General features: G+C 59.7%; 1 protein-coding gene across 2 annotated transcripts in view; it reads right to left on the bottom strand.

Moving 5' to 3' along the window:
• The window catches only part of TRAPPC9 (trafficking protein particle complex subunit 9), a 170,052-nt gene that overhangs the window by 96,519 nt on the left and 59,049 nt on the right, over positions 1 to 14,484 (bottom strand). For both annotated transcript variants that reach the window (XM_054708471.1, XM_054708472.1), the window contains one exon: positions 13,095 to 13,219. In XM_054708471.1, coding sequence (XP_054564446.1) covers positions 13,095 to 13,219 — 125 coding nt within the window. The remainder of the gene's footprint in view (positions 1 to 13,094; positions 13,220 to 14,484) is intronic.

Genomic DNA, 14,484 nt, shown 5'->3' with positions numbered 1-14,484 from the left:
CCGGTTCCCTCCGAGGCCTCTCCTTGGCTTGGAGGCGGCCGTCTGCAGGTTCCCTGGCGCCCTCCCGTCCTGGCGTCCTCCCTGTATGTGTGTCTGTCTCCGAGTCTGCCCTTTGGATGAGCACCCATCTCCCCCACAATTCCTTCCAAACTCTGTCTTTCCTCCTAGAAACCCTCTGAAACAGTCCGGGTGGGCGTCCTGGCGCCCGCGGCCATCTCTGTGCGCCCGGCTGCCCTTACAGTGACCGCACTGCATCACACCTGCGGTTCAGGGGTCCCTCTCCCGCCGTCACCACCAGCTCATTACGGCACTGCCTCTGCCGTGGCCCGTCTCACCCGCGCAGAACGTGGTGCGGAGCGTGGGGCACAGCGCACGGCTCTGGTGAATGAACGCATGCACGACTCCTCAGACCCACCCTCCTCGTGCCTGGCTCAGTGGCTTTTCCAAAGCGCCAGTCTGATCATGACCTCAATGGCTAGAAGCCCCTCGGCAGCTGCAAGCACCCTCCAGGATAACCCCCACCCACCCATCTCTCCTGCCACCACCTGGCCAGCCGCACACAACCCCCCAGCACCTGAGGCCTCGCAAACCTCCCCACTCTCGTCCTGGCATCCCCCCACCCTGGACCCCCTGAACGTGGAAAGCAGAGAGAATGACAAAAATTTCAGTGTAGGGGTGGGGATGGCCGGGAGAGGTCAATGGGGGGAAAGGAGACATATGTAATACTATATGTAATATTTTAAACAATAAAGAATTAAAAAAATAATAAAAATTTTTCAATGTAAGGAAGAGGGAGACTCAAAAAAAGCAGGCCCAAATAAAATGTCCATAAAACCATTATGCAGCAGCAAAACTCAGAAAAGCACTCCTTTTCCATTCGAAAGCCTTCCCTGTCTCCGGGGGGGGGGGGGGGGGAGTAAAAGGGGGGGGCAGGAGGGGACGGGGAAGGACCCACCGTCAAGGACAACTACTGAGCACGTGGCTCTGGGAAGGGTCCAGCAGACAAGACCCCACTCGACAGCCGACGCCCAAATCAAGGGCTCCCCTCCATCTGCAGCTGAGGGTCCCGGTCACAGAAAAATGCAATTCTCTCCGACGAATGGAACTTCCAGGTGCAACTTCTGCACTGGACCATAAATTTCCTTTTTCACGAAATTCAGTCATTTTTCTTTTAAAAAAGAGGCACGTTCTCTTTACATAAGACTAATGGATGTGCCCTGTCAAAACGCGGGCAAGCTGTCCGTAGGAAAATGGAATTAGCGTCCACTACGTCCTATGTGCCAGGCAGCGCGATGGCCGGTCTCGTCATCTCTCCCCGCAATGTGTGGGCCGGGGCTGGCCGGATGTGATTTCACAGCTGCACAAACTGGCCCTCAGGACGGAGGGCCCCCCCCACCCAGACTCCCTGCTCTGTTTAACTGTCGAGGAATGCTGGAAGAGCACCTGCGAGGGCCCGGGCTGCAGCGAACAAGGCAGAGTCCTCCCTCAGCCAGCTCCTGGCCAGCGGGGCACAGAGGACACTGGGGAGCCAGGCTGGGAGGGAGGCCCGCCCCCTCACTTCACACAGCCGCCGGCCCCCCTCCCGCTCTCCTCGGCCTCTTTCCCGCACACTCAGGACCTCCCATCCCCCTGAACTCACCTCGGACGCACATGCCTACCTCACCCCCGCTCACGGCCACCTCTGCCGGATGCAGGCCCTGCTGAAGGTGCCGTGCACACAGCGGGCCCCGGTGACTGTGGAGAATTACTGTCCAACCCACACCCTCCATCCGCTGTTCCCAGCCCCACGGACGTGGCGGTGCCTCCTGCAAAGGTGCGCCTCCTGCTCCGGCTCACGGCGCAGGGAACGCACGTTGGGCAGGGAAGGGGTCTGCACTTTTAATCAGCAGCGTCTCACAGGTGATGCGGCGTCTATTCTGAATCGCACCCAGACCCCTCGGCTGACGGGAGGAAGGAAACCAGGTCTCTCCCCCTGCAAACCCGAAGGAAAGCATGCGTCCCGTGTAACCGGGGAGCTAACAAGTAAACCAAATGCTCCGCACTGTTTCCAGCTCCCGCTCCCTGAGGAAGGGCGGCCCCGTGCGGTGAGGCCGGGGAACTGCACCGATGGCGCTGCCTGCTCCAGCCCAGAGTGAGTCCTGGCCTCGGTGTGGGCTGCTGCCCCATGTCACAGCCAGGAAGAGGAGCAGACGGCGGGCGCCAGGCTAGCCTGAGTTTAGAAGCAGGAGGGGAACAGCGCCGTTGCCAACACTGGCGCTCGCTGTGCGCCCCGTCGTGTGTCCAGTGCGTACACCATGGCGTTGGTCCCGTGTGGCTTTGATTCTCCCTGCCATAAAGACGGGAGGCTGGGCTCCGAGGAGTCGGTGGCGGGTTCAAAGGTCTCAGCGGATAAGGGACGCACCCTGGACGACCCTAGACCCCCAGGGCACGCAGGCTCCACCCTCCCTCCACCCTTCCCTGTCCTAGAACAGAGTGTGTGGGCATTCACGGGTGCTTTCTGTGTGCGGGCACCTCGCCAACCTGATCGCTCCCTGCGCATTCGAGTGAACCCACCCCTCTCCCAGCTGCAGGCTGGGCTCCGAGAGGAAGGGCCTGCCCGTGAGGACACCCGGCCCATCACCGTGAAGACCCCTGCCGGCCCTGCTGCTGCAGATAGAACGGCGCATTCCGCGACATCATGCGGGCACGATGGAGATCTCACCTGGAGCCAGGCGGGGCCAGAGGGCGGAGCAGAGGGCCTGCAGGTGAGCCCAGCCGGAGCAGCTGCCAGGGAGGCGCGAGCAGCCACGCCACGCGGAACGCTAAGGAGAAAGCCCGATCCCTGGCACGGCCGCCTCCCCAGGCCCAGTCCCGGAGCTCTGGGCCGCGCTCCATCTTCCTTCTCGGGACAGTGGTGCCCCAGCCCTTACCACACTTCCTCTGGGACCCCAGCCCCACTGCAGGGCAGTCTCCCTGGCTCGAGCGTATGGCCTACCACCCTGTGAGTGTGAACTGTAAGGCCCTGTACCGACAGAATCCAAGGGGAACTGAGAATGATGGAAGTGTGCAGGGTGCTGTGATAGGGAAAACCCAAATGAAGGTACAGGGACAGCCCCAACCTGCTACCCTGCTTTCCGACCTCGCCCCTCCTCTCCGGGTGCTGGCACTCAATCCCTAGGCTCGTCATTTCCCACCAACTACCCTGTTGCTTCAGTCCTCTGTGCCTTTTCACATGCTGTTCCCTCTCTGTGGAAGGCTGTTCCATGCACTCCCACCTGAGCCAAGACTGGTTTTTTATTTCCTTAGTAGAGTCTCATTCCGTAGAGACAGTACCTGTCTTATCTGATCTGTTCACCCAGGACTACGTCCAGCGCCTAATACACAGCAGGTATTCAATCAATATTTCATGGACGGCTGAGGAAATAACCACTAGCCTCCATGGGGCCTGGCCACCGCCACTGCATCATGAACTTGGGGGCGTTCGTGGTGGTGGCGCTACACACGATGTGAATGCACTTAATGCCACTGAGCTGCCCTGAAGAGTGATGGACAGTGTGCGTTTTATGTTGTGTATATTTCACTGCAAAATGTAAAGCTAAACTTTTAAAGGGCGGTGGGGACATGGTCCACTTTCGGCTCAGCGGACCCGCCTGCTCCCTGCAGGAAGCGGAGCGCTGCAGAAAAGGGAGGCAGCTGACGGCCAGGCGCAGGCGGAGCTGCAGACACCCCCACGGCCAGGACCCTCAGCAGACACAGCCTCCCACCTGCACACCAGGCTCTCCACGGCTTTCACAGTCAAATCACCACCGGTTCTAATTCGGGCTGGGCCCCTTCAGGAGAGGGACTGGCTCCCCGATGCCCAGACCCTGGCCCGGAGCCCAGCCCAGCAGCCTTCAATAAAGGGACAGAGGCCACCAGACACTGACAGGGAGCATGTCTGGTCTTCTGGGTGTGGTTACGGCTGTTTACCGAGAAGGACCATCACATCCAAGCCTGCCTCCTGGTGCTGAGTGAACCAATGAGTGAATGAATGAATGAATGAATGAATGAAGCAGCGAATGAATGGCTCAGTAGAAACAGAGGGCAGCGGGCGCGGAGCCAAGGGCTCGGAGAGGCCTGCTGCGTGTCTCCAATGCAAACCAGCAAGAGGGGTGCAGCAAGGAGGGGTGGCCGGGGGGAGCCTGCACCGAGGGGTGCAGCAAGGAGGGGTGACCGGGGGAGGTGCCCTGGCGCTGGACGCCTGCACCGAGAGCTCGGCCACCACGAGCGCTCGCCCAGCGCTTCCTCTTCCAGGGCGGGGCAGCCTCCCGCCCAGTGAGAGAATGACCTTTCCACGAACGACCCCTGGACCGGCTGCCACACCCCTCCCCCCCGGAGCCGGCACTGCTCCATTCGACACACCTCCCGGCCACGGTCACTGCCGCCCAGGCCAGTCTGGGTCTGGAGCCCCCCCCGCCCCCCACCACAGACACACAGCACCGCAGACACGCAGGCGCTGGGCCCATCGAGCCCGGGCTCTCGCTGCCGCTGCCTCGGCCCTCACGGTGGCCCGCGGCATCCAACACACCTTCTAAGCGGCAGCGCCTCGTCTTCAAACAAAACGAAGCTCACGATCAGGTCCCGGGACGTGAATGCGAATTAATGTCAACAGAAATGTCACAGCGAGAACAAGCGTGAAGCACAGAGCTGCGTCTCCGGGGACGGGAGTGACACTGATAACTCACTGGTGAAGGATAAATGTCACCTAGAACACTGCTAAAGAGGCTTTCCAGGCGGAGGTGAGGTGGTGAGAGGCCGGCCTGGGGGAGAGGAACGCCATCCTTTTGCATCTGCCACCTGCCAGTGCTTGGGAATGAGGCTCTGGGGAACCTCCGTGGGAGGGCAGGCCTGGGCCCCGCCACCCCCCCTCCTCTGTAACAACAGCCCACGCTCCTCGTGGCCTCGCCCGGCCTGGGTGGCTGCAGACTCGGCTTGGACACCTGCAAACTTACACCAACTTCCTTCACTTTGAGGACCGGAAACAACGTGCAGTATGTCCCGGGATGCCTGTCACAGCAGCTGTCCTTCACCACGTTCACGGACAACAACAACTAGCAGCCACGACTGGTAGGCATTTCCCCCACACGCCCAGGAATGGCTGTTTAAGTCCAGCCGGGGCGAGACGGAACCTCCGCCGACGGACAGGCCTCAGACCCCTGCCACACACAGCTCCCTTCCCGCGTGGCGGGAGGAAGGTTCTAAGTAAACAGTATTTAAATCCCTGGCCCCACGATCTAAAACCCAAGTGTGTTCCGAGGTGACTCTGCGGTGGGGATCAGGGCTGCTCACCTACAGGAGTAAATTTAAATTACACACTTCGAGCGGAGGCCTAGATTCTTGCAGATCTCAGCTTAAAAACCACGAGCAGCAATTTAACCCAACAAGCCTGACCTACCTTCGTGGTTGGGAACAGCTTCGTACTGGAGAATGGCAGAGTCCACCTGGGTCAGGTGATGGTGAAGCTCGGATACAAATCTGCCAAGTTGAGCTTAAAACATCTGGGGCAGGGCTGTTGGTTTTTCGAGAAGTTTGAGAAGTTCAGACTTGGGGAGAGGAAATGACACTGCCCCATCACGCTTCCTGTGCGGATGGAACCTGCGCTTTCAGAAGAAAATGCTCCTCTGATGGCTGTGACCCCTAACGGAGCAGTCCGAGGCCGGGCCGGGCGGCAGAGTCAGGCGGCCAAGCCACCTCCACGCTGTGCGACGGGACGAAGCAGGGCTGTGAGTGAGCCTCGGAACCCTCGCCTCTCAGGGCTGCTCCGAGAAGGACCGAGAATGTGCACGCAGCCCAGCGCCGAGACTACACTGGTTCCGCGGTGGGGAAGCTGCTGTCTGCTCGTCTGCCAAAGGAAAGCGAGTCCAGTCCTGCCTCCAGGGCTCACCTACAGCCACAGACTCTTTTCTTTTTTGTTAAGATTTTTTAAAATATATATTTTTATTAATTTCAGAGAGGAAGGGAGAGGGAGAGATAGAAACATCAGAGAATCATTGATCGGCTGCCTCCTGCACATCCCCCACGGGGAGATCGAGCCTGCAACCCAGGCCTGTGCCCTGACTAGGAATCAAACTGTGACCTCCTGGTTCATAGGTCAGCGCTCAACCCCTGAGCCGCACCGGCCAGGGTAGAGCCTCAGATCCTAACCCGTTTCAGCGCCTCGTTCTAACCGGGGCTGCAGACGGTAGCCTGCTCTCAGGCTCGGCGCCTGCTATGGAGGCCTCTCCCTCCACGTGAAGCTGTGACGTGGTTTAACTTCCTCTCCCTGACCAGACAGGTAATGACATTCCGGCCACAAGCCAGCCCTTGGGGTTATTTCATGAATGAGTTTCGTGTTCTTTATAAAATAGCTACATCTCTTCAAGAGCACAGGACACAAAACGAAAGAACACAGAACAAAGGGAAAGATGAAGACCTGTCCCGGGGAGGCAGCCCCGCGGAAAGACAGGACAGAGCAGTGGTCGGCCCCCGAGGGCCTCTCCCTGGAGGGCACCCAGCAGGGGGTGAGCTGGCCTGCGCCTGCTCGTGCAGTGGAGGACATTCAAGAAACAGGGAGGCCTGCGCAGTGAGGTGAGGAGGAGGCCGCACCCACGGGCTGGGCCGCTGGTCTCCAGACTCGGAGCCACGCCTCCCTCCCTCCTGGGGCTCTCAGGGCGCCCAGCGTCTGACCGGACTCAGACAGGCTCCGTCACCTCCTGATGCTGCACAATTAGGAGCTGACAAAGCCAGGACTGAACCCGGGCGCTGGGAGACGGGCCTGGGGAGGGCGTGGGGACTCTGCTATCTTTGAAGCTTTTCTGTCCATTTACTAGTAAAATGATTCCAAAATAAAAAGGGACTTTTTAAAAGGAGGCCACAGCCCTGGGTCACGCTCTTACCCACAAGGCCTGAGGGGCAGGAGGAAGGTGTGAGCGGGGAGGCGGGGCTGCGGAGGCTGCAAAGGCCAAGCATCCACGCACTGAAGAAGCTGAGGGCCCTCGGGCCGAGGGAGCCCAGCCCGTCCTCCAGCCCTGAGCACCCGCTGCTTGCAGAGCGGAAGGGCGGAGACCGGTGAGCACCCTCACACTCAGGCAGCCTCAGCAGACTTATTGTTTGGAATTGTTTAAACTGACACTAGGGCGCTGCATGCTTCTCTGGATTAAGTTTGGGGGGGGGGGGCGGCTCCTGGCCCGTATTTCCCAGGGAAGCACGGCGTGTGCACAGCACTGCTCCTCACGGGTCGCGGGGCTGCGGCCGATTGCTTCTCTGAACACCCGATGGCTATTGGGCAGATGCTGTGGCACACGCTTCCGGAAAGCCTGGCGCCGAGTCTCCACTCCCTCGTTCGATGCCTGCTGTGGCTGAGCCTCTCGGACTCCCGCGAACGGCTCCAATCGGAAACATTGTATCTCGCTGTCATTCGTACCTTCTGTCAGATGACAGGTCTTGATATTTAATGTGAAAACACAGTCATTCTTTAACTGAGTCATTTGGATGCTGGTGACATTTCTACACATCACACCTGACTCCCACTCAGGAGCTTGTCAAAGGGGAAGGAGGAGAAAGCGGACAGCAGCGGGGCGGGAGGGGGCCTGGGGCTCAGGGAGGAGGTGACAGCCAGTGTGGCGAAGGCATGTTACCCCAAGGACGTGGGCAACGCGGGGGCAGATGCAGCAGTATACGCAGCCCCCGTGTCCACGGGAGGGACAGTGCATGCACATGGGGCTCGGGAACAAGGGAAGGTCCCAGCACTCGGGGGGGGGAGACCTCAGACTCAGACCAGCCTGGGCCTAGCGCCACGACGCCGTTTCTTAGCGGTGTCGACTGTCACCAAGTGTCTGCGGGGCCTCGGTGTCCCCATCCCAATGCAGACCCCGGCAGATGGCAGGCTGTTGCCAAGACGGAAAGCGAGCACAGCGCCGGGCTGGGGTTTGGAAATGCGGGGCGCTGGTCCATAACCGCCCTCGGGGCCAGAGCACCCCCTCTCGGAGTCAGTCATCATTGCCTCCGCGGGAATCCCGGCTCAGAGGCCACTCTTACGCTAACTTCCAGGGAGACGCACACCGGTGCCCTGGCCGTGCAGCCCGGAGGGGCCGGCGCGGTGCTGTGCGTGTCTCCAGCTCGCTCCCTGTCAGGGCCTGAGCCACATCAAAGCGAAGATGGTGCTGGATTAAAACCAACCTCCGCGGCGCACAGAGCGGGCGCCTGAGTGGTCTGGGCGGTGCACTGGTTTGGACTAATTAGTTATAATAGAATCTGGGAGTCAAGTGGGGGAAATTTTAATATTGTCTGGATATTAGAAGCAATAAAAACGTACTGAGACATAAAACTGGACAGTACGGACAAAGCAAGTTATAAAACGGACTCACGACCACACGGCGAGGCAGCAGGAGGCGTTCGTCAGCAAGCTGCAATCCTCGGCCTTCGCGGCCTGAGCTCAGCGCCTATATGGCAGGGGGTAACCATGGCGGCTGGTGCTGGCATCCCGTGGTGCCGACTTCTGTGCAGCGAGCCGCCCACCAGGCTCGTGTGCTGACGGCCCACCCAGAGCGCAGAGGGCCCCACCCTGCTCGGTCCTGCACGTCCCCAGCACCTCTCATCGCCTGAGGTCACAGTGCTGGGTCTCCTGCCAGGGGACCGCCCGCTCCGTTACCCCCACACCCAGGACTGGCCTGGATGGAGTGAACGAAACGTTACAAGGATTCGATGCACAATGAGTATCACGGAAGGAAAGTCCTGAAAGTGTCACAGAACCCCAAGGAACCTTCTTCGGGCCTTGCCCTGAATTCTTTCCTGAATTCCCCCTGCAGCAGACTCCACTCCTTACTGCTCAATTCCTATTAAGTGTTGAAATTGTTGGGCAGATTAAAGGATTCCGTTGGAGCTTTGGTGCTTAAACTTTGCGGAGAGAACTTCCCGTCTCTGTAACTATTACCGGGACAGATTAGAAATTATTTGGAACTGAATTGGATTTGCCATTTGGTAAGCTTTTCTTATCTGCCAGGGCTAAATAGCAGACACTGTGCTCCTTATAACAGCCCAGGAGGAAGTCCTATTATCTGCATTTTACAGATTAAAACCGAGGGTCAGATAGACAGAAAGCTTGCTCGCTGCTCTATAAATACGGCCTGAATCGATACAGGATGTTTTGTATCCCATAAGAAGTTTGGGAACTTAGAAATAGCACCAGCTTTGGACTCAGACATCTCTGGGCCTGAATTTTAACTTCTACTTGGTAACTGCTTGACCTTGGGTGTGTTATTTAACCTTCCTGAGCGGCGGGTAATTTCCACCTGAACAACGGGCGGTCGCTGTCAGGAGCGCAGCAATGGGACACACTGCTGAACGCACTAACCTCGCTGGTGTGGACCCCAAGCCTCTCCGGCCTCGGCACGCTCTCCCCCTCGCCGTCCTGTGCGCAAGCGGTCAATGAGCAAATGCATTTTCCCCTCCCAGCGATGGGAGCCTTCGTTCTGCCACTGGACCGGGCTCACGGAAAGTTTCCATTTGTAACACAGCATAGCAAAACAGGCCATTTGTTGCAAAACAGTTTTAACTACATTTGCTCTTCAGGTTTCTTAGCAGAGCCTTCCAGTCGGTCTGTTTATAAATGCAATTAAAATGTAACCGTTTATAAATGCAATTAAAATGTAACCTACATGAGCATCCCAGGGCTCCAGGGCAAAGGCTGAAGTGACAGTAGTAGTCACCTGAGGGCCATCCCCGCCAGGCCTGAGCGAATGAGAACACGCTGCTTTCCTCGCTGATGACGGGACTCTTCGGCTGAAAGAGAGTCCGTGGACGGGGAGTGTGTCGCCGAGCTGTGGGGAGCATCTGGATCTGGGGAGATGTGCTTCAGGCCGAGCAGGGACCAGCCCGTGGCCATGAAGACATCCCTGGGAACTCAGGGGTAAAGCACAGGATGGCAGCAGAGGTGGGAGTGCGGGGAGAGTGGAGGTGCGGGAAGGCGCGCTGGCTCTGCTCACACTGCCTGGAAGGCAGGCAAGGCCGCCCCGAGCGTGGCCCTGAGATGGGGACATGCCGGGAGCCAGAGGAGCTGAGGGAGGGACTGCAGCCCAGCTGAAGGGCAGGGGCCGGGGCGTGGCTGCCCCTCTCCGGACAGTGGGAGGCAGGTGGGGGCTGAGGAGGTCCCTCTAGTTCCCAGCTGGGGAGTTTTATTGGAAACAGACGGGCCCGTCGCGGGTGCCTCTCCGCAGCCTTCACCGAGACGCGGGTCCTTCTCCTTCCGGCCCGCTGGCCCCGAGAACTGCACGTGTGTGCTGCTCGTGTTAAAGCCAGTCTCGCGGTCCCCAGGTAAACCCCGCCTGGTCCCCATTCTACATGTGGCTGAACAGACATGCCGGAGTGTGTGCTCAGGTCCCTGTGGTCCCACACGCTCCCCAGCGGCTTTGGTGCCAGGGCAATGCTGACCCCACAGAACCCTTAGGAGTGCTCACTCTCTCTCAAGTGTGCTGAAGGAAGAGTTTACATAAAACTCATGTTATTCCTCCCTTAATGCTTCATAAAATGCATGACTGAAACCATCGGGCTGGGAATGTTCTCTGTGGGGAGGTTTTAGCAAGAAGACCCATTTCCTTAATGGCTCCACGGCTGTTCCGCCCGGGTTTCTGTGAGCAAGCCCACCAGCCTGGTGCAGGCGGCTGCACGGCACAGCCGGGGACGCGGGGCCTGGCTGAAGGAAGGGCGTGTCTGACCTGCGTCCACGTCACACAAGAGTTCAGTCCTCAGAGACTCGCCACACAGCGCGCAGAATGACCCCTCAGGACCAGGACAGACGCCGGGTGCCCGCTGGACAGGGACGCCGTCTTCCCGGAACCTGAGGACACACTCCCTTCTCACTTCCTAAGGGCCTCCCTCGAAGCTGCTTCCACTGACTCACTGTTTCCATGACTACGCCATTCCTGGGCGATAGCTTCACAGGTTGAGCGCATTTCCAATTAAATCATCTTTCCTGCTTTGGGGAGATGTGAGGTGACAAGCTGGGCAGTGCCAGGAGGCCGGGCGACAGGGGCCCCGCCGCAGCACCCCAGGCCTGGCTCCCAGCTCCACGCGGCCCTCGGGAGTCCCACCGAACCGCAGCCGACGCGCCGACACCGGGGACGCTGCGTCGTTTCCGTTTCAAGCTCCCCACCACCTTCCCCAGCAACAGACCACCGACTAACGGAGCTGCTCCCCCACAACCTCCCCGCGCCTTTGGGGGCACGGGGTCTGTCACCTGGGACATCCTGCTCCGAGTCTGGAAATGGGTCCCATCCTACTCAGGGTCCAGGTTAGAAGGGATCCGGATTCTAGTCTGGATCCGTCACCGCGAACTCCATGAACTCGGGCGAGGCCAGACCTTCCCTAAATCTCACTGGCCCCCTCCCCTGACGAGGTATTTGCAAACGCTGAGCACACCTCTGAGCGGACAGCACTGGGCACGGCCGGGCCTGCAGAGCGCAGTCCACCACGCCAGCGCCTTTCCTCCCGGGGCCTGGGCAAGGAGCCAGCACTCAGGAGGCTCGGTGGGCCTGGCGGACAGACAGGCACGCCTGGAAGGGACGGAGAGAACCTATAAACCGCCACGGCCGGTGGGGCCAAACCAAGGACTGGAAAGCAGGATCAAGAGGCTTGCCCTGGCCGATGTGCTCAGTGGTTAGAGTGTCGGCCTGCTCACCACAGGGTCTTGGAGTCAATTCCAGGTCAAGGGCAAGTACCTGGGTTACAGGTTCCATCCATGGCCCTAGACAGGCTGCATGCAGGAGGCAGCCAATCCATGTGTCCCTCTCACACAACGCTTCTCTCACTCTCTCTCTCTCCCCTCCCTCCCTTCCACTCTCTCTGAAAATCAATGGAAAAAATACCCTCGGTGAGGATTAACAGAGAGAGAGAGAGAGAGAGAGAGAGAGAGAGAGAGAGAGAGAGAGAGAGAGAGGGAGAGGGAGAGAGGCAGGCTTTGGGCTCAATGCACGAAACTCAGGAGGGTGGTGATGTCACCGTGCAGCGGCGGGGACCAGAGGGACTGAGCGTGTCGCATCCCCAGGAGCCAGCGCCCTCACCGGAGGAGACCACCCTCAGAGTGGCTGTGAGAATTAGAACAACCATCTCCACACAAGTGCCGGACACCAAGGATGCCCCAGTAAGTGGTAACTGCACTTAAATCCTTCTGTTTACATACACATGCAAGCACCACATTGACAGTGATTACTCAGCCCGGCCTGCACCCTCTCCGATCTGGGACCCCTCGGGGGATGTCCCCCTGCTGGTCTGGCTGCCCCCCGACTGCCCCCCTGCCGGCCTGGCCGCCCCCTAACTGCCCCCCTGTTGCCCTGGTCGCCCCTAACTGCCTCTGCCTCAGCCCCCGCCACCGTGGCTTTGTCTGTAAGGAAGTCGGACGTCCAGAAGATGTCCGTTCGACCCGGTCTAATTAGCACATTACCCTTTATTAGTATAGGTCAAACACGCAACTCCCAACTGCAGGAAACTCACACACCGCCACCATCACCCGGCCAGCAGGAAGGGCGAGGCCCCGGGATTTTAAATCTGACCCTGCGACCCAAGACCCACGCTCCAGTTCAGACGCAGGAGCTCTGCGGACATGACCCCCTCTGCTTGTCCGGAGGCCCCCACGCACCCCAACCTCGCACACCGTACCCACCTGCTACCGCACGTGCCTCTGGCTGCCTAAGTGTCTGGAAACCAATGAGGGGGAGGAGGTGCCAAGGAAATAAGAGAAGTTTACGGGATCAGCGTCTGGACTGGGAATGATAATGCGATAAATACGTTCTTCAAATGAAGAAAGAGGCAGGACACAGCCTACTCCACACAGGGCCCGCCTTGGCTGAACCCCCCATTCCCAGATTTCATGGAAGCGAGTCAGCAACACCACGGTTGGAGCACGCCGGCCCACGGAGCCTGCTTCCCACGCCGGCGAGAGGAGCACCGAGAAACCACGTTCCACAAACACGGGCCACCAACACACCACGCCGCACGCCCACGCGCCTGCCCTTCGGAGAAACGCCCAGGACCCGGCCTCCGGAAGGCTCGGAGGAGCCGGCGCCGACCCTCTGGCCAGCGGCACGCGTGCGGGGCCAGCTCACCTTCGTGTGGCTCGGGTCCCCAGGCTTGCTGCCCTCGGGCGGGTTCGCGGCCTTGCTCTCCACGCGCGGCCTCACGACTTGGCGGAAGGGGCTGCTCAGGGGGAAGCCGCTCACGCTGATCCCATCTGAAAGGTGAGGACGGAGTGAAGTGAGAGGGCAGCTGGGGGGAGGGAGGAGCTCTCGGTCAGAAATGAACAGTAAGAGGGGAGAGCCAGCCTCTGCCCGCCCGGCCTGGGCTCCCTGCGCTCCGGTGACGCCCCGGGAACGAGCACCCACACCCGCAGCTGGAAAAGCTGTGGAGACACACCGCCCAGCACCAAGTTCCCCAGAGGGGCCTGCAGGTTCCAGAAGAGACCTGGGCCCGGAGGCCCAGGGTGTGAGCAGGGCCTCTGACGGAGTCGCAGGGCCAGGTGGGGAAAACCCTGGCGTTGAGTGTCCCCCAAGGAGGCAGGACACTGGCGCGAGTCCCGGAACTCTTTGGGTGGGACCCCAAGGATGACACACGAAGGGAAGGGCAGGCTGGGAACAGCGCAGCCTCACGGGGACCACGGCTGGCTCGGAGTCCTGTCGGTCCTGCTCACGGATCCAGGCACTTCCACCAAACTCTCCCTCCGTCCCCCCTCCGCCCGGGGTCTCTGTCTCCGGTCACAGGCATCCTCTTCCGTAATGCTCCCCTGTAATGCTCCCCTGTAATGCTCCCCTGTAATGCTCCCCTGCAACGTGTGACCCCAGGACCCGCTCCCTGCCTGCAGTCCAGACCCAGGAGCACAAGCTGCTGCCAGGGACGTGGGTGGAGAGCAGGCCCTGGAGGCCTGACTCCCAGCCTCTCCACCATCCGGCTGAATGGCCTCGGCCAAGTCCCTCTTGGAGCCTGAAGTGCCTCATCCCCAGAGCGGGAGCCGCGGGAGCACACGGACCGTGGGACCGTCTGGAAGCATGAATGAGTCGTGCATATACAGGACGTATCAGTGCCCGGCACCGGCAAGCATCCCACAAACCCGCTACAATTACTCCAGCGACGTGTGTGTGTCTCCGACTCCTTCAGACTACAAACTCCATGAAGGCAGAGTCCTCGTCACTCCCACTTCTGTGGGATCCCCCACAGCAGCTGGAACATGACATGAGCCCTCAGCAAGTAGTGAGTAAATGAATTAATAAGACAAAACCCATAACTAACCTAGTCTCTCAAGTTGGACTTGACCACATCACTTCCCTAGCATGCAGGGAAGCTGGGAGAGGCTGGCTGGGAGACCAAGTTCAGTTCCAGAGGCCGAGAGAGACATCTAGCCTCTGAAGGGAAAACCCACTTCCCTAGGGAGGGTCAGGCCTCTGTACCTGCTGCTCCCTGAGGCTACATGGGGTCCTGAGTGGGGCCTAAGCCCACACGCTG

Source organism: Eptesicus fuscus, chromosome 19 (genome assembly GCF_027574615.1).
Source record: "Eptesicus fuscus isolate TK198812 chromosome 19, DD_ASM_mEF_20220401, whole genome shotgun sequence".
Lineage (NCBI taxonomy): Eukaryota > Metazoa > Chordata > Mammalia > Chiroptera > Vespertilionidae > Eptesicus > Eptesicus fuscus.
Note: the sequence above shows the minus strand (reverse complement) of the source record. Positions and strands in the feature narration are given on the sequence as shown.